This window comes from Odocoileus virginianus, chromosome 2 (genome assembly GCF_023699985.2).
Source record: "Odocoileus virginianus isolate 20LAN1187 ecotype Illinois chromosome 2, Ovbor_1.2, whole genome shotgun sequence".
Classification (NCBI taxonomy): Eukaryota; Metazoa; Chordata; class Mammalia; order Artiodactyla; family Cervidae; genus Odocoileus; species Odocoileus virginianus.
Genome location: NC_069675.1, coordinates 28,441,726 through 28,461,735, shown reverse-complemented (window position 1 = coordinate 28,461,735; position 20,010 = coordinate 28,441,726). Strand labels below are relative to the sequence as shown.

The window sequence follows — 20,010 nt, the reverse complement described above, 5'->3', positions numbered from 1 at the left end:
TTACATGAATAATCTTGCATGTGCTTCATTCTCTAAACATTAGAGAGTAACTCCGAGATAAAGTTCTAAAACTGGACTTTTTCAAAGGATGATATGTGTGATTTTTATAAATATTGCCAGACTATCCCCCTTGGTTGGCTGTACCAATTAACACCACCATCTGTAAAGTATTAATGTCATTTATTTTCACTATCCAGTCAACAGAGTTCTAAAACTTACTGGTCTTCATCTCATATCACCGGTTCTCAATTGGGGAAGATCTTGCTCCCCTAGTGGACACTATCACTGTCTGGGGGCATCTAAGATGTCACAACTGGGACAAGGGAGTAATAATGGAATCTAGTAGGTAGAAGAGGGGATGCTGTTAACCATGCACAGCCTAGCCCCTCACAGCAACAGATTAACTCTTTGGTCAAAAATATCAATAGTGCCAAAGTGAAGTGAAAGTGAAAGCCACTCAGTCGTGTCTGACTCTTTGGGACCCCATGGGCTGCATGCCCATGGAATTCTCCAGGCCAGAATACTGGAGTGGGTAGCTGTTCCCTTCTCCAAGGGATCTTACCAACCCAGGGATCGAACCCAGGTCTCCTGGATAGGAGGCGGCTTCTTTACCAGCTGAGCCACATATTACCTAATAGTCTTAAATGTATAGTCTTAATTGGACTACAGGGTCTCAGTTTTGATTCATAAATAACAATTTCTTTACAAAATAAATAAAACCACCCACACCATCAAATGGAATTATAACTCAATTTTCAAATAATACAGATAATATCAATTATTCACTTAAATGTAATTCAGAATATACTTGTAGGGACTTCCCTGGTGGTCCAGTGGCTAAGACCCCACGTTCCCAATGCAGGGGGCCCAAGTTCATTCCCTGGTCAGGTAATTAGATCCCACATGCTGCAACTAAAAAAATCCCACATGCTGCAATAAAAATCACCATTAAAACCCAGTGCAGTCAAGTAAATTTCAAAAATAAAACTACAGAATACACGTGCAGATTATTCTGACAAGTCTGGATCTTATGAGGGACTTAACCTAAATTTAACAATAGATCGTATCAAGCACAAATATTAAATACAAGTACAAATTAATTAAATGACATAATACAATTATTTTGTACAGCAAGACACAGCTGATACTTTCAATATCATTTCACTAGTTACATAAGCAGTGGACAAGCACCCCCGCTGTCACAGACACCCTGAAAACGGGCTCAAATCTTGCCTCTCTTAAGTTATTCCCTAGAACATTTCTCATGATCTAATCCAGGACCAGGTACAGGGACCAGGCAGGTAACAAATGAACAGAGAAAGTCAAAGGAAGAACACAATTGACAGATGACAAACGACTTCAAATGTGGGAACCGTGACAAAATGAGGAAAGTACAAGGTAAAAGAAAAAGCTAGACTCACTAGGTCAGAGGGAGCAGCCACTGGACTCAAGCCACTGCTAATCTGCCCAGTTTCCAACTATGCAGAATTTTCAAAAGCAGCTCAAAATCTGAATGTTTTCATGAAACCACCCAATCTTTAAAGTACAATTAATTCAAACTTTTAAGAAAACATTATTTAGGTTTCCAGTTTTCAACTCAGCAAGTAAAACAGCCACATTTTTACAGACTTGAATAGACTATCTTTCTTTACCTTGCATTTAGAAAGCAAGCTGCATGAAAATTATGTTCACTCTGAATGTTACTCCTTCAGCAAAGCCTGTACTCACATTCTCAAGAGGCATATAAGAGATCTAAGGTCTATTCAGGCTGCAACAGTCTCACTTCTCCCAATTAAGACTCACTCAGGACCAGAACCTCAGTGGAATGGGAGGCACCATTTAAACTATTTCCTGTTTTTGCCTAGCACATAGGGTAACTACCTAATCCCACTTTGCCTAAGACTCTCCAACTTTTAGCACTGAAAGTCCAGCACCCCAGGAGCCCTCTTAGTCCCCACGCAAACCAGAACTATTGGACAACCTATTAGCTCATCCAGTTGAATACATGAGAAATATTATTTATGGGCTTCCCTGGTGGCTCAGACGGGAAAGAATCTGCCTGCAAAGTGGGAGACCTGGGTTTGATGCCTGGGTCAGGAAGATTCCCCTGGAGAAGGGAATGGGTAACCACTCCAGTATTCCTGCCTGAAGAATTCCATGGACAGAGGAGCCTGATGGGTTACAGTCCATGGGGTGGCAAAGGGTGGGACATGACTGAGCAACTAACACTACACTGAATATTATTCATATGATGAAATATTATCATAAAAAAATTTTGCTTGTGGAAAGCACTAAATCACAGTCAATACAAAATTAGAGAGGAATTTCTCCCAGAGATGTTTATAAATGCCACTGCAATTATCGGTCAACAACTTCCAATAAATAGAGCAATGAGCTTCAAAACACTGTTATATCATCCTTTAATTTAGAAGGCAAAACATAAAGTCCAACTCAGCAAAAACAATTCTGGGGAGAGAGGAAAAAAACACTGGTCTGGCACATAATTCAGAAACAATTCTTAAATCAGCCTAGCAGGATGTACCAGCATACTTGCCTAGCCAGCTCTGATTTGGAATCTGAATGCTTAGCACACTTGAACAAGCACTCTCAGATCCACAAGCTCCAACACTATTATTTACATCTATTTGCACATCAAAGGTATCTGCCTGGCTAAGGGCGGAGGGATCCAGAGCAATCCTGTCTTTCTACAGACACACAACAGGAAAACACATTCACAACAGCACTCTTATTTTGGCTGTACCAAGCAGCATGAGGGATCTTAGCTCCCTGACCAGGGATCAAACCTGTGTCCTCTGCAGTGGAAGCACAGAGTTCTAACCACCGGACCATCAGGAAAGTCCCCAGTGCAGATTTCTTAAAAGTGGTGGGTGAAGAGGCAAATGAGGTGACTCCCCTCCCCCCAAGGCCTCTCACACTTCCTCCATTACTAATTTCCAGATAGGTTGGCAAACCATCTCCAAAGATACTGTTATCCTCCAAAGATACTATGTCTCTCAAACAAGTGACACGCTGATGTGGCAATGCATTTTGTCGTGTTTACAGATAAGCACCAGATGTATAGTTACTCTATGCTTCTGGCGAAGAGTTTGGCTATATGCTTTAAGTCTGAAAGCCAGGAAGAAAAACTGAAGGGAAGCTGGAAGAGAAAGCTACCCAGCTTCCATCTGGCACAGGAGAAAAAACGTCAGGTTGGTATAAGATTCTCCACCTCAAGAATAACTTGGAACCCCCATCTTCATTCAGCTGATGATGTGTCTGCTACCGCCTGCAAGGCGGGAGACCTGGGTTCAATCCCTGGGTTGGGAAGATCCCCTGGAGAAGGGAAAGGCTACCCATTCCAGTATTCTGGCTTGGAGAATTCCATGGACTGTATAGTCCATGGGGTCGCAAAGAGTCAGACATGACTGAGGGACTTTCACTCACATGTGGGCACTGTACCAGGGGCTGGGATTCAGAGGCAGAGACTGGTAAGGAGAAGGTCCCAGGGCAGGAAACACCTAAGAGGGGCAGCTAACCAGGCAGCCTTAAGATGGGAGTCAAGAAAGGTTTCCAAGCGGAGACGCCTTCTAAGCCGAGTCCTGACAGCAAAAGAGACAAAGGATAAGGAACTCCATTTTCTAAGGACTCAGATTTCTCATCAATAAATTGAAGCTAGGTACTAACCCACCTAGCAAGGCTTTATTATAATAATGTGTCACTAGTGGTTTTAGAGTCAGAGAAAAGCAGCCAAAAGGATATGAAGACTAAATGCCAATAGAATGAACCAGACAAAGAGAAGAAATGATCAACAGAAAGCCATCTGTGAGAAGAGATGGGATCCAGACCACAGCAAAATGTTCATCTCTTCACTGGCACAATAGGGAAGGAGAGAATGGATCCAGATGGCATAAAAAGTATAGGTTCAGAAAATAATCCAAATATGGATCAACTAACAAATGGATTAAACGAAGTGTGGTACATCCATACAACTGGAATATTTGGCAACAAAACGTAATGAAGGACTGATAACACAGATGAAATTTGAAAATGTTAAGTGAAAGAGTCACTCAACACCAATATTTCCAGAGAGAGAGAGAGCAGATTTGTGGTTGCCTGTGTTTGGGAGGACTGAGGAGAAAGGGAAAGTTCCTGCTGAGGGGTACAGGGTTTCTCAAGACTCAAGCGAAATTTAGCCTCTCTTGTAATGCCTCTTCTGCCGGCTACAGTCTTTGGCAGTCCTGTCTCCGCCTCTTCTGCAACTTGTTCTGCAGCATCCTCCACAGGTCTTCAACTGGAATTAGATTTCTGCCTTGCTCTCCTCTAGAGGGGAGCTTCCCTGGCAGCTCAGAGGAATCCGCCTGCAATGAGACCTGGGTTCGGACCCTGGATTGGGAAGATCCCCTGGGAGGGCATGGCAACCCACTCCAGTGTTCCTGCCTGGACAAACCCCATGGACAGAGGAGATGGCAGGCTTCAGTTCACTGGGTCGCAAAGAGTCCCCAACACGACTGAGCGACAAAGCCTAGCACATCCAGAGGCTATGCCCACACACATCCACTAGAGGGAGCTCTGTGAAGGTGGGGATACTGCCTTTTGATTTGTGTACTCCCAGTGTCCAGAACCCTTCCTGACAAGGTAGCATCCAATAAATGTCTATCTGCTGCATTAAACATCTGTCGTCAGTAACATCCCATCTGCACATGGCAAAGGCAGGTCTAAAACCTGCAACTCCTTACTCCTCCTAGAATGTTCACTCACAAAAGAGCCAGGGATAAAAGATTAAAATAAAACAAGATGTTTAGAACATCTAACTCACAAGAGGGTGAGAAGTTTGTAGTAGTTTTCCAGGGAGAGATAATGCTAGAGAAATGGGGATGAGTTACCGAGGGCGCTGAAAGCCGAGCGGAGTCACAGACATCCGTGACTAACTCAAGGACACACAGCTGGTAAGAGGAGGGGCTAAGACTTGAATCCACGCAATCTGGCTCCAGAGTTCAAGGTCCCGACTACCAATACCGCCTAGCAACTGTAGACACTGTAAGTCCCTGCGCTGAACAGCGATATAAATCACGTTTGGCCAACAGGCAAAAACACGTTGGTGACATAAAACGGTCTCCCTAAATCCCTTCTATTCTAAATTTCAATCCTGGACTGGCATTTGTGATAACGAGGACTGGCAGCGTTTGTGATGATATCCACAGCGCCAAGGCGGGGGCTGAGAAGCAGACACCCACGCGGACTGCAAAAAAAAAAAAACAACAGAACAATGTGTTTAAACGCCTCGCATGAAGCCAGGCACATAGCGATCGCTATTCGTTCTGATCCTGGGCAACTGCCGAGGGACAGACTTAGGGCGGAGGCAGGGCAGGGGGCGGGTGGCGCCCCTCTCGGCCAGGCAGGGACCGGAGCCCGCGCAGCGCCCCCGCGAGACACCAGCGTCTCCGCCCCCGGGCCTCCCGGCCTGACCCTACCACTTTCTGAGAGAAGCCACTCTGCGGGGTCCCCCCAGCCCCGAGCCCGCGCCGTCCCCGCCCTCACCTGCCGGCCCCATGTACTTGACCACCCCCTGGGTCTTGAACACTTCGCGGGCGGCCAGCAGCGCGTCCTCCCGGTGCGCGGTGTAGAAGTCACCCCGGTCAAAAAGGCGCACGGTGGTGGTCGGCTTCTCCGGCATGCCTTGGAAGAAGCGCACAAAGCCGACCTCGGCCGCGCTCTCCAGCTGCAGCGTGTCCTTCGGCTGCACCGCCATTTCGAAACCTCTCCGCCAGCCGCCCGAGAGAACTGCACGACCCCGCACCCACCAAGATGTTTCCCGCCTCCCCTCCCTCGCCCCCCAAGCGCGTCCGGCCTCTGCGGAGACACCCAATCATCATCCAGCACTGCGACTCGGTGGGTGGGAGTGCGCCCCGACAGCCAATCATAATAGGACGCGGCCCAGCTTCCCGCGCACGCTGGTGACTCTGTCTAATGCGCATGCGTGAGCCTAGGTCGCGCGCCGATCCTGGCAGACGCCCATCCTGGAAAGAGTTAGCTCTCCGGGTTTTCTGGGCTGTACAGGCGTGGGCACCAGGTGGAGGGATAGCTAGATTAAGAGGTTAGCTGGGAGTTTCCGGTTGGTTTTGAGTTTTATTATGTACCCGTAAGCAAGAGAGTGAAATCAAAAAGAAACTTGAAAGCAAGGAAAAACTAGCCTTCCTATCACAGTATTTATTTTTAACCTACGCCCCTCTCCCTCCAGCTGCCTCCGTTTTCTTTTTTACGCAAACTCCATCCTAGCCAAGACTTCACTCCTTGATTGATTCATTCATTCAAAAACAGAAAACTTGCTATGCTCCAGACACAGGATCTGAGGATTAGTAAAGATAAGAGAAAAATCACAGTCTTTGTTGAGTTTACATTCTAATGAATGGATTCAGATAATACACTAAGTAAACACGTAGTAGGGCTTCCCTGGCGGCCCAGTGGTAAAAGAATCCGCCTGGTGATGTAGGAGACGTTGGTTCGATCCGTGGGTGGGGAAGATCCCTCGGAGAAGGAAATGGCAACCCACTCCGGTATTCTTGCTTGGGAAATCCAGTGACAGAGAATCCATGGGGTCGTAAAAGAGTTGCACACGACTTAGCAATGAAAACAGCAGCAAACTTAATAGTAAGTAAGCTGTTAGAAGTTAAGTGTTTAGGTATAAAGGATAGGGTGGGGAGGGTTGGATTTTTTTTTTTTTTTAAATATTAAGCAAAGACTTGAAGGAAGGAGGTCAGGATACATCCTGCACAGTTACCTGCCTAACAAAAGGTATTGCACTCTCCTGTTTGATCACCCTTCCCCCCGTGAAAACTGCCCCAAACCCTGTTTCAAAGCTGCAGAATTACCCTCGGGGGCTTTTCGAAGGTGTTCCTGGGCCCCACCCCCACCTAATGGATTGAAATTTCTGAAGGTGGGTTATTGGGATCTTTTTTTTTTTTTTTTTTAATTGGGATCTTTTAAGAAAGCTCCTTGGAAATTCCTGACAATCAGCTCGGTTTAGAAACCACTGGCCTACGTGTTAAAATTCAAATAGTTTCAGAAGTAGAGAGTTTGAGCTATCAGACTGCTGGCTACATCTCCTACTTGGTGCAGCGTTCCCTCCTTTCACACCAGCTCTCCCAGCTGCAGTAATAAATGTCCCCTTACCTTTCAATACCTAACACAGACTTGTTCCTCTGCTCTGGAATGGTCCTTCCCTGCCCTATGTGTAGCAAACTATTGGTCATTCTTCAGTGCCCAGTCTTAAAAGAAGCCCATTCTCTCCAGGTGTAATTATTATCTTCTGAAGTATCATCTTATTCATCAGTTCAGTTCAGCCCCTCAGTCTTGTCCGACTGTTTGTGACCCAAGGGACTGCAGCATGCCAGGCTTCCCTGTCCATCACCAACTCCCGGAGCTTGCTCAGACTCGTGTCCATTCAGTTGGTGATGCCATCCAACCATCTCATCTGCTGTCCCCTTCTCCTCCTGCCTTCAATCTTTCCCTTATTCATATTCATACCCATATTATATTTGCTGCATTGTTTTAGAAATATCTGTTTACCTGTCTCTCTTACCAAACACCTGGAAAGAACACAGATGAGTATTATATGTATTTCTAGTTAATGATAATTGCCAATGTTGTCAGCACTTATTAACTTTTCTTTATTTTTACGTTTTAATTTTTGCAACTCTAAGCGTTAAGAACTATTGTTATTCTTATTTTACAATGAGGAGACTGAAACTAGGAAATGTGAAGTAGCTTACCCCCAAATCCAGAACTAATAGTAAATGATTGAGCTAGAATTCAGTCTCCAGATTCTGTAAGTTTAACTATATGTGTGCCAGAGAGCCTGGCACATATGAGGAACACAGGAAATGTCTGTAAATGAATGAGCTGTGTATCACAATAACCACTCCTTTTTTATAACCTTAGCCTAAGTGCCATCCATCTCTCCCCTTTCCCCATACACATTCTAAATAGTGAGTGCAGAGGAAGGCAACACTATAATAATTACAACTTCCAAGGGTGATGTCAGGATTAAATGAGATAATAGCTTTGAAAATATTTTTTTTAAAGCCTTTATACTGTTTATCATCACATTTCCCCCCACCCAGACTATGTCTTTCACTTATTCATTGAATTATCTATTTGTTTATCAGTTGAGGGCTTCCCTTGTAGCTCAGTCAGTAAAGAAATCTGCCTGCAGTGCAGGAGACTGGGGTTCGATCCGTGGGTTGGGAAGATCTCCTGGAGAAAGAAATGGCAACCCATTCCAGTATCCTTGCCTGGAAAATCTCATGGACAGAGGAGCCTGGTGGGCTGCAGTCCATGGGGTCACAAAGAGTCGGGCACAACTGAGCGACTGACACTTACTTACTTACCTACTGATTGACTTTAATGGGCATAAAGTCTAGAAATTAATCTACAAGGCTATCAGCCTTGGCAGAGGATGATAATCTTTCACCAGACTTTAAAGATAGCTAATGATTTCAGAGACTCTTTGTATCCAGACTAATAACAATGATCCAGAGGACTTTTTTCCCTCCAAATTGTCTGCAAGAAGAGGGACCTTTAAATTACCCTGCCTAGAGATGAGTTTGAAGTAAAACTTTGAAATGTGTTTGTAACCAATTTGCCTAATAGGTTGGTTTTTTTTGTTTTGGTATGTTGGGGTTTTTTGGTTTGTTTTTTATGGCCATGCCATGTGGCTTGCAGGATCTCAGTTCCCTGAGCAGGGACTAAACCCCAGGCCATGGCAGTGAAAGCCCAGAATTCTAACCATTAGGCCACCAGTAAACTCTCAAAGGGAGAAGGCAATGACACTCCACTCCAGTACTCTTGCCTGGAAAATCCCATGGACGGAGGAGCCTGGTAGGCTGCAGTCCAAGGGGTTTCGAAGAGTCGGACATGACTGAACAACTTCACTTTCACTTTTCACTTTTATGCGTTGGAGAAGGAAATGGCAACCCACTCCAGTGTTCTTGCCTGGAGAATCCCAGGGATGGAGTCGCACAGAGTCGGACACGACTGAAGTGACTTAGCAGTAGCAGTAGCAAACTCTCTAAGAGGTTGTTTTAACAGTATCTTTTCTTTAAAGCTATGTGCACAGATTAAATATTTATGATAATTTTGAAAAGTGAAAGTGACGTCTGACTCTTTGCAACCCCATGGATTATACAGTCCATGGAATTCTCCAGGCTAGAATACTAGAGTGGGTAGCCTTTCCCTTCTCTAGGGGATCTTCCCAACCCAGGGATCAAACCCAGGTCTCCCGCATTGCGGGGAGATTTACCAGCTGAGCCACAGGGAAGCCCAAGAATACTAGAGTGGGTATCCTATCCCTTCTCCAGGGAATCTTCCTGACCCAGGAATTAAACCGGGTCTCCTGCATTGCAGGCCAATTCTTTACCAACTGAGCTATGAGGGAAGCTGATAATTTTGAAAGTTATGTGAAATAGTGTATCTTACAGAAATTTTATATATTTTCTAGCCCCACTTAGGAAATGATGAGTTTCTGAAAATAACAGATGAGGGATTTTGCAGAAGTATAACTGGAAGACATCATATGCCTTGATAGGGTGCAGTACTGGTGGCTCGGAGGGTAAAGAATCTGCCTGTAATGCAGGAGACCTGGATTTGATCCCTGGGTCAGGAAGATCCCTGGAGAAGGAAATGGCAACCCACTCCAGTATTTTTGCCTGGAAAATCCCATGGATAGAGGAGCTAGCAAGCTACAGTCCATGGGGTCACAAGTGTCAGACACGACTAAGCAACTAACATACGCAATAAAACCATTACCCCCAAATGGTTTTTATTTTTCTCATATTTATCAAATTCATATTGACTATTACTTATTTATAATCAGAATAAGTGTTGGGCAAAAAAGTACATACACCTAACAAAGAGGCTCTTCAAAGAAGTAGTAAGATTTTTAAACAGCTAAAAATAGAGAAATGTTTAGTAAATTTTGACGTGTTTAACTTAATCTTAAAAGTAAATTATTGCCAGTTCAGTTTTCTATGATAATATGCCCATGAGAAATTCAACACCAATTTTGCCACCGCTCTAGTTTCTGCAATTTTTGTAATTTGGTTGTATTATCCCGTTATTAAAAAGAGACAGTAAGTGAAGTGCTGTCAACCATGTCGCTGCAGTTTCAAAAAAAGGAGTATTAAAAAGGGCGCTTGGAGCTGAGTATTAAGACATCTTTTTCTTTTTTAAACAGCTTTATGAAAACATAATTTACATACTGCACAATTCATCCATTTAAAGTAAATAACTCAATGAAAGTATTAGTCACTCAGTTGTGTTCGACTCTTTGCAACTCCATGGACTGTAGCCCTTGAGGTGTCTCTGTCCATGGAATTCTCCAGGCAAGAATACTAGAGTGGGTCGTCATTCCCTTCTCCAGGGGATCGTCCTGACCCATGGATCGAACTGGGGTCTCCTGCATTGCAGGCAGATTCTTTACCATCCAAGCCACCAGGGAAGCCCTGCCCTGGTGGCTCAATGATTTGGGGTATGCTAACAGGGTCGTATAACCATAACTGGACTTCCCAGGTGGCGCTAGTGGTAAAGAACCCGCCTGCCAGTGCAGGAGACACAGGAGATGCGGGTTCAATCCCTGGGTAAAGAAGATCCCCTGGAGGAGGGCATGGCAGCCTACTCCAGGATTCTTGTCTGGAGAACTCCATAGACAGAGGAGCCTGATGGGCTATAATCCATAGAGTCACAAAGAGTCGGACACAACTCTAGCAATTTAGCACACAGGCAGGCATAACCATAATTACAATCTAATTTTAGAATATTTTGTCCCTCCAAAAAGGAACTCCATACCAATTAGCAGTCACTCCCTATTGCCCTTCTAGCTCCTGGCAACCACAGATCAACTTTCTGTCTCTATAATTTTGCCTTTTCTGGGTATTGCATGTAAATGGAATCATACAAGACAGGATGTTTAGTGACTGGCTCCTTTCACTAAGCATAATGTTTGAAGTTCATTCACATCATATGTGTCACTTCTTTTTATTACCAAATAATATATCATTGTATGACTGTGCCACATTTTTTCTATTTATTCATCAGTCGGTGGACATTTGGATTGTTTCCACATTTTGGTCATCACAAATAATGCTGCTATGCTATGAATGTTCATTTACAAGTTCTTATGTGGGCATATGTCTGTTTTTATTACTCTTGGATATATACCTAGAAGTGGGATTACTGGATCACACTTTTTAATGTATGTTTAATTGTAGTCCTCATGGTAAACTATAACCCGTATGTTTAACCTGCTATGTTTAACATTTTGAGGAATTGCAAAACTATTTTCCAAAATGCCTGAAACATTTTACATTCTCTTCAGCAATGTGTAAGGGTTCTAATTTTACCACATCCTCACCCACACTTGTTCCCATCTGTCTTTTTGATGCTAACCATCTTAGTGGGTATGAATGGTATCTTATTGTGGATTTGATTTTCATTTTCTTAATGACTAATGATATTGAGCATCTTTTCATGTGCTCTGTACCTTCTTCTGAGAAAACATTTGGAAGTTATATGTATGACAAAGGATTTGTATCCAGAACATATAGCAAAATCTTACATCTCAATAATAAAAAAATAAATAACCCAATGTAAAAGTAGGCAAAGAATCTGAAGAAGTCTATTTTTCAAAAAGCTCTTTGGTTGGTTGATGTAGGCAACAGAGACTCTGTGGTTTGAAAACAATGTACTAGTTCTATTTAAAAAGCTTGATAAAAAAAGGAAAAGAGGAATGGCAGCATCAGGGTCAGTGGGAATTGTTAGCAGGCGGGGGCATGTTTTAGGATGATTGGAAATAACTGAAATTATGTTGTATCTACAGAATGTGTTGTTTATTGAGGAGGGAAAATTTTCTCTTTACTCTCTTCAGTTCAGTGACTGGGAGTATGTGAGTTTGAGTTAAACTAACAACAGACAGATTAACAGGGGAAAAGGCACAAGTTTTATTAATATATATATGCACAGCAGTTCATAGAAAAGCAAATATCAAAGAATCAATTGTATATATATATCCTCAAGGTCTTATATATTCTTTTAACAAAGGCGAGAGGATTTTCCCTTCCAGAGATGATACATTTTCAGGAAGTAACCACTAAATACATGGAAGAACTAATGGAGGATAGTGCTACTGTAGTAGGGTCTGGTTATCCAAACTCATCTCAGTGTCAACTCTCCATCTCTGGTTCAAAGGATGATTCAAGGGGAAGCACCTTCACAAAGGGAAATTTATGCCCTGATTTCAGGCAGATAAGAGGTGAGTGAAGAATTCTTTCTGCATCTGTTGATTGTCATTTGCCTTTGGCAAAAAGAACCCTTATGCCAAAGTGGCATATTTGGGGGTAGCATATCCTAACCCCCTTTGTGTTGAAAGAAGTAGAAAGAGCTGAGGCTAAAGTGTTAAGTAAGCCGTCATGAAAGGGGATCTTAAGCTGGGCCTTGACTAAGTAGAGGATACTGCAGATGTAAGAAATAACGTTAAGAATATAACCTTTAAAAATTGTGAATCAAAAAGAAATAAAATAAAAATTGTGAATCACTGTGGTATACCTGAAACTTAGATAACATTGTACATCAGCTATACCTCAATTTAAAAAAAAAGAAAGATATGATCAAGCCCAAGCAAAGTATAAAAGGACCTGGGAACAGGAACATTTGAGGAATGGAAAGAAAAATTTTGCATATAGCAAAGTTGGATATATTGCAGTATAATGGGAAATAAAAGATTTTGACTGTGTTGTTCTGGGGATAATACACAGAAAGACAGAGTGAAGACAGCTTGGTATTAAGTAAAATTACATCTAGGCAAGTGGTAAAGTTGTGGAATGGAGACAAAGGAGGAACCAAGGGAGGCCAGGCAGAGTGACCGTAGCTAGAGGACTGGATGCCATCCAGGGACCACTCCTCTGTATGCCATTGGTCTCACCCCACCACTGCCCATGAGTTTTCTCAACTGTTCTCCCTTTTTGTCACAAGATTTCAAGTCACAGGTAGGGATGCCTGTGCCCTGGATGCTCAGGGCAGAGGGAACATCACTGCTCTTAAACTTCTGCAGAGGGAGGTGAAGAACTGGCTCCCACCAATACCATACACAGGAGAATTCTCCCCAAATGGAAAAGGGGATGGGATGCTGGGCAGCCAAAAGGGGAAGGAGCGCCCAGTGCAGGGCCAGACTGGAGGAGGAAGGGGTAGAAAAATGCTGTGATCAACTTTAGGCAAATCGTTCTGGGAGCAACGTAGCATTTGGGCTAGAGAGCGAATAGACTGGTGGCCAAGTGCGTGTGTGTTAGTCACTCAGTCACGTCTGACTCTTTGTGACTCCATGGATTGGGGCCTGTCAGGCTCCTCCATCTTTGGGATTTTCCAGACAAGAATATTGGAGTGGGTTGCCATTCTATTCTCCAGGGGGATATTCTTGACTCAGGGATCGAACCCGGGTCTCCCACATTGCAGGCAGACTCTTTACCATTTGAGTCACTGATATGGGCTAGAGAGGGAATAGACTGGTGGCAAAGAGATCAGTGTAAATGTGTTAAGGGAAGGCAGATTGGAGGTAGACTTATTCCTGAGGGAGAATCTCAGGGACTGATGACCAAAACGATGGAGAAGGTAAGAGAGAAAAAAGAATTTAGGACTTGTTACATGGTGACAATGTCACTAACTGATTCTGAGGATATAAGTGATGGACTGTTTTTGGAGGAAGGTGATGAGGTCATTGGGTGCCCCAAGTGGCACTAGTGGAAAAGAATCTGCCTGCCAATGCAGGAGATAGAAGAGACCTGGGATCCATCCCTGAGTCCGGAAGATCCCCTGGAGAAGAAAATGGCAACCCATTCCAGCATTCTTGCCTGGGAAATCCCATGGACAGAGGAGCCTGGTGGGCTACAGTCCATGGGGTTGCAAAAGAGTTGGACACAACTGAGCAACTAAACAAGCTCAATTCGCCCTTTGTGCCTGCTCTGAAGCTTTGTCAGAAGAGGGCACTGGAGCGACACTGCAAGAGCCAAGGGAATTGTTTCCCTTGTGGCACCGGCACTTCCCCCCAGTGCCCGGCTGTGGCAGCACCCAGGGGTTCTGCAGCCCTGGGCAGCTGATGGCAGCTTCCCTGAGCTCCGCCCCCACACCCCAACTGTAAGGCAGCTTTGTACAGTGCCTGAGGTATCAGATCTTTCCCTTAGCACCCTAGAACAGGGGTCAGCAAACTTTTTCTGTAAAGGACCAGAGTAGTGAGGCTTTACTTCCCATTTCTGTCACAATTAGCTGCCCTGGTAGTGAAAAACAGCCACACTCAACACATAAACAAATGAGTGTAGCAGTGCTCCAGTAAAACTTTATGGACACTGAAACTTTTATTCCATGTAATATTTTACACTATTTTACATATACTGAAATATCCTTTCCATTTTTTTTCAACTGGTTAAAAATGCAAAAACCATTTCTAGTTCCCAGTTTTGAAAACAGGTGGTAGACCAGGCTGCAGGCTGTGGTTTGATGACTCCTGTTCTTGAGGGCAAAATTTTCCAGGAAATTCCAGAAGAGATTTTTGACAAGTTCTGCTAGTGCAATACCACAGAAACTTCTCTGCTCTTCATCGAGGCACAGGTCTCTTCATCAGCCCTCTCCCAGGTCTGAACTCCAGCCCAGGGTGTATAGGGATTCTTCTCTGGGTGCTGTCTCAGGCCTGGGGTAATGGCTGTTCCTTTTATCTGCTAATTTCATATTTGTCTGCTATTTGTCTTTAAAAGGTTCTCATTACTTTCGAGGACTGATTTTTGTTGCTGAATAACAAATTATGACAAATTTAGCATCTTAAGTAATAAACATTTATCATTTCACTTTCTGAGAAAGGAGTCCAAGCATAGGGTCTTTTCATCAGGGTCTCAAGGCTGCAGTGAAAATGTCACTGGGGTGCAATCTCATCAAGAGCTGAAGTCCTCTTCTGAGCTCATTTTTTGAGAATTCACTTCCACGGTTGAGCAACTGAGGCCCTCAGCAACCAGGGTTGCCCAGACATTTCCTGATAGATGACTCTCTCCAAAACATGGCAGTCTGCTTTATAGTTAACGAGAGAGTACATCTATTTCTGCTTTTTGTCTCCTACTTTTAGGCACTCTTTTGTAATCTCCCATTTGAGTCAAGTGAAGAGGGATCATAACTGCATCTGGAAAATCCCTTCGCCTTTGCCATGTAACTGAATCTCAGGGGTTATCACCTTGTCATATTCACAGATCCTGCCCACACTCTAAGGGAAGGAATTATATAGAGCATATATATCATGGGTAAGAAATCTTAGGGGCCATCCTAGAATTTTGCCTACTACAGAAGGGATAAAAATCGTAGGTAAATGCTTAAATACAGCTTTTTAAATTTTCTTTAACATTCTTTTCATAGTATTTTTTTAAAGTTTATCAAAAGCAAAATATTTCAGGATATTTTAACTTCATATAAAATGTGTTTGTACCATAATTATTCAGTTGAAAAACTGGTGCTTCTAATACAGCCAACCTTGGAATTCACATTCCAGAACACTGTCCATCAATTCAGCCTTAAGGTATTAGTCTGCCAATATAGGACACTTTGTCTGAAATAGAATCTTAGATGGATTCAGAATAAAATTGCTTGTTTTTTCTGTGTAGAAGTTATACATTACATTATTAATTTTATATTGAGTATACATGATTATCTGGAGGAGGAAATGGCAACCCACTTAGCATGCATACACACACACATACATGATTATAAGGACTCATGCAAATTCTATTTGTAGCTAGCATTCAGAGCATTTCTTAACCTATTATCTTACGGGTATACTATGAAATTTGATTCAATGTGATTCAAAAGTTAGGAAACTCATTTTTTAAATGTTTATTTCATAGTTCATAAAAAAAGTTTATATATACAAGACTCAAATAGCAAAGCAGCTATTTAATCACAAATGGACAAGACAGTAGTCATTCAGACTACTGCGGAAGCATATTTAATGCATGCCCTTCAATGTTAGGCATAAATAATTCAAACCATCAGTCCAAATTCTGGATTTTAGATCTGTATCTATAGGACACTTGTAGTCAAATTTTAAGATTGGTAAAGTCAATTTCAAACTGTTTATATTTTGAGTACAGGTTTAACTAGTACAAACATATGATGTTAACTAACAACACAACAGTGATCTTCAAAGATCTTCTCTTTGCCCCATGCGCGTGTTTATAATCTGAGTCTGTTTACTAATTTCCCTTCTTGTAGTTATTCTTCAAATTAGTGTTATGCATTGAGTTCCCTATGCATCTCACCCATCTCCTTTATCTGAAATAGAGGGGAAAAGAGAAAAAAATTTAAAATAGTTTTAAACTTTCTTGTTCATTCTGGAAATAGCTTAAAAAACAAAAAGCAAGAAAATTCTCTTCCACATTTATGACATTTAATTTTTTTAAAAAGTGTACTACAAGGAAACACACATTGAATACATGATCCAAATTGCCTTTTAGTGGTAAGATGGCCAGTGACAGAGAAAAGTAGAAGGTAAGCTAAATATTTAAGGAAGAACCATTTTCTATTATCAGTCTTTTATGGGTGAGGGAATTGAAGTTTAAAATTAAATGATTTTTGTCTCAGGTTGCAAAATTAATTGTACACAGAACCAAGACAAGGTAATGACAACTACTCCAGATGGCAAACATCTTGCTGGTGGCAAGCGTGGGACTGACACTTCACACAGATTACTCTATTTAATCCTTACAAAAGGTCTGTACTATCATCCCCATCTTACAGATAAAGGAAACATGGAGGCTTAAAGGAAGTTAAAAAACTCACCCAGCTATTAAGTGGTCAGAATTTACATTGAATTCTGATTATATTGATCTGGTCTGTACTGTGAGACTCTCCCTAAGATCCTAAGGTCTACACTGTAAAGGGACTCAAGTGTAGTTGAGATCCATTAGTGTCCAGAAGATATAGTGATTATGAGGAATAAGAGGTTAAACAAGGGCCTTTTAACTAAATAACCCACCTACCTCAGCTTTTTCATACTTTGCCATTCTTTTCTTTCTGGAAACAACCTAAGTGGAAGAAAAATGATTACTATTTGAGGACTGCTACCCAAACAAAAAGTTAGTCTAAACTGACATACATACTTTTAATGAACACAATTCTGATCTGAACAAATTTACTTTTAAAATCCATAGATATATAACATGCATGCATGTAAGTTTTGGGGGTCTAAAAATGGGATCATGCAATATAATTTCCCTCTTTACATAGTCTATATCCACATCACAGGAATTCTTCCAGATCGAAAGCTATGGATAGAACTCTCTTTAATAGCCATTTTATTCCACAGCATGGATGCCCCAGAGTTTACTTATCCATTCTCCCCTGGATGTACACTCAGGCTATTTCCAGATTCATCCTTACGAGCAACACAATACATGACCTTGACCATGCTTCCTTATTACTTGTGCTTTTATTTCTATAGGACAATTAGATTTCTTTTTTTTTTTTTTTTCAAGGACAATTATTTCTATGATCAACCTTTCATGTATTTATTTGCCGTCTGGAATTCCTTTTCTGTAAATTGTCTGCTCACACTTATTACCATTTCTTTCTTTAGTTTCCTCATCAGTTTATAAGAACTCTTTATATATTATGCATAATAACCTTTTTTTGTTTTATTCATAGTGAATATTTCCCCAATGCCTATCACTGATATACATATATATATATTTTTCACTTTACAGGATCTCTGCCACACAAAATATTTAATTTCAATGAAGTCAACTGTATGACTTCCTTCATGGACTCCAGATTTCCCACCTTAATTGGTTTCTTTTACTACAAGGTTGTACAAACATTTCATAATTTTGAGACTTATTTTACTCTTTAACATTCTGAACTATAACCCATCCAGAATTTGTGTTTGAACATGGGTCAACTGGTCCACTCCTTTTGTGCTGCTCTGCTTCAGAAGGTGCTATTCACACACAGCTGAGCAATGTGGCCAGCTCTGGTGGGGTGAAATAGAAATCCATCTTTTGTTCTCCTCCAGATGGATAGCAAAAAAGTGTAAGCTGTCGTATACCCTCAAATCTGTCTTTATTCTGTCATGTTGGTACGATTTCCTGATGCTGAAGCATCCTTATGTATCTACAACAAACCCTGCTTCTTCAGGTGATATGGTCTTCTGAAGCACTGCTAAGTTCAATTTACTACTTTTATTTAAACTGTGGTTTCATGTTTATCCTTTTAACTCTTTTTTATGCTAACATTGTGTTTCAATGTTAACATGTGTTCACAATGTGTTCAATGAAATGTAGTTTCATCTCACCGAGTGGTTTGGAAATTCAAATTACTTTGCACTTATCCTGGCAAGAGTGTTGAATTGTACTCTTGTGTGCAGTGAGGACAACAAAAGGACAGTGGCTACTCAATGGCAACATAACCGACCCGTGAAGTGCTCAGCTACAAGCTTTTCTCGGATCAGCATCCTTTCTTGCTCCATAAGGTTGACTACTTTACAAAAAGGGGCCAGAAATGCAATAGATTCATTCAGCATAAAGGAGTACAACAAATGAAGATTTTGTCTCATTAACTTATTTTGGAACATGGTAGGGGCTCTTTCATATTATCACCATTTCTTGAAAGAAAAGATCCTTAAATGATATTTTATTTGTTCCAAACTCACCAAGACAATGATTCCAGCAATAATTGCTACTACCACAACCACGATGACAGCAATAATACCAGCTTGTAGACCCTGCATTGAAAATTCAGGTGGTTTTTCATCAACATAATAAATTGAAGTTCGACTGGGATCCAGATCCAGTAGTTCGCCATTTACTTTCAGGTCCATCCTTTTGGAATGGAACAAGGATTCATCTTTAACCTATATTGAGGAAAAAAGCAATTTAACATAGTTAAGAAAAACCTATCATGGCCATGAATTATGCACCAATTATGTACCAAAAGAACTGCTGCCAAGAATCTTTATGGTTTTGGTGATAACAGTCTCATCCATTGAAATTAAAAAAAAAAACTTTATGACAGGAAATTTTCAAACGTACATAAAAGTAAAAATTATAGTATAATGAGGTCCATGTCCCTATTACTCAGGTTCAATTATATAAATACACGGCCAATCTTATCTATTCTTCCTTTTCTCCAACCCCCTAGCCTCCCCTTGGCCTGGGTACTTTTTTGGGTTTTTTTGGCTACACTCACAGTTTGTGAGATCTTAGTTCCATGACCATAGATTGAACTTGGGCCCTTGGCAGTGAAAGCACAGAGTCCTAACCACTGGATGGCCAGGTAATTCCCTAGCCTGGTTATTTTGAAGTGAATCCCAAATTTCATCAGAAAATAGCTCACTTTAGTATATTAAAGCTTAAACACACATTTTAGTCCCACCAGTTAAACAGCAATTTTTACAGAGTCTCTTATTCATGGAAATTATAGTAGGGAAGACTAGACTCACAAGCTAAATAACTGCCAAGGAGGTAACAAGAATCATAAAAGAGAAGATATTCTAGGTATAACTATTTGATAAAGAGGCATAAATATATGAACAAGTAAAAAAGTGTATAAGAAAGATGCATGTGAATGAAAAGGAGGACAAAGTTAATTGCCACATGAGAACCACTTGGAGAATATTTATTCATAATGGTTGATCTAAAAGTAGAGAAATAGAAGACATTTCTAAAACAGGAATAAAATAAGAAAGATTATACTCACATCTTTTTCAAAATAATAAGCCACATCAGCAATATCCACATCATTCTGAGTTTTCTGAGAAGAATTTTGTACCAGATCAATAGTGATAATATCGTTCTCATACTGGAGGGGAAGTAAAAAATACAAATTAATATTACTATAACAAAAACTGTATGAAAACATGAAAATATCATTGTTCAACAATCAGAATATTCAGTGTTTGATTGTCTGTAACCTGCATGTGCTGGTGTTTCTTGTCAT

At 41.5% G+C, this 20,010-nt stretch overlaps 2 protein-coding genes across 3 annotated transcripts in view; both read right to left on the bottom strand.

The window, feature by feature from the left end:
* Window positions 1-5,824, bottom strand: part of MSH2 (mutS homolog 2) — a 76,638-nt gene extending 70,814 nt beyond the window's left edge. The window contains exon 1 of the mRNA XM_070477967.1: window positions 5,539-5,824. Coding sequence (XP_070334068.1) covers window positions 5,539-5,749 — 211 coding nt within the window. The 5' untranslated portion in view covers window positions 5,750-5,824. The remainder of the gene's footprint in view (window positions 1-5,538) is intronic.
* An 8,553-nt stretch (window positions 5,825-14,377) lies between these two features.
* EPCAM (epithelial cell adhesion molecule) overlaps window positions 14,378-20,010 on the bottom strand; it is a 51,236-nt gene continuing 45,603 nt past the window's right edge. For both annotated transcript variants that reach the window (XM_020888891.2, XM_020888890.2), the window contains exons 6-9: window positions 19,771-19,872; window positions 18,725-18,925; window positions 17,058-17,102; window positions 14,378-16,350 (exon numbers count right to left, since the gene is read on the bottom strand). In XM_020888891.2, coding sequence (XP_020744550.2) covers window positions 16,309-16,350; window positions 17,058-17,102; window positions 18,725-18,925; window positions 19,771-19,872 — 390 coding nt within the window. In that variant the 3' untranslated portion in view covers window positions 14,378-16,308. The remainder of the gene's footprint in view (window positions 16,351-17,057; window positions 17,103-18,724; window positions 18,926-19,770; window positions 19,873-20,010) is intronic.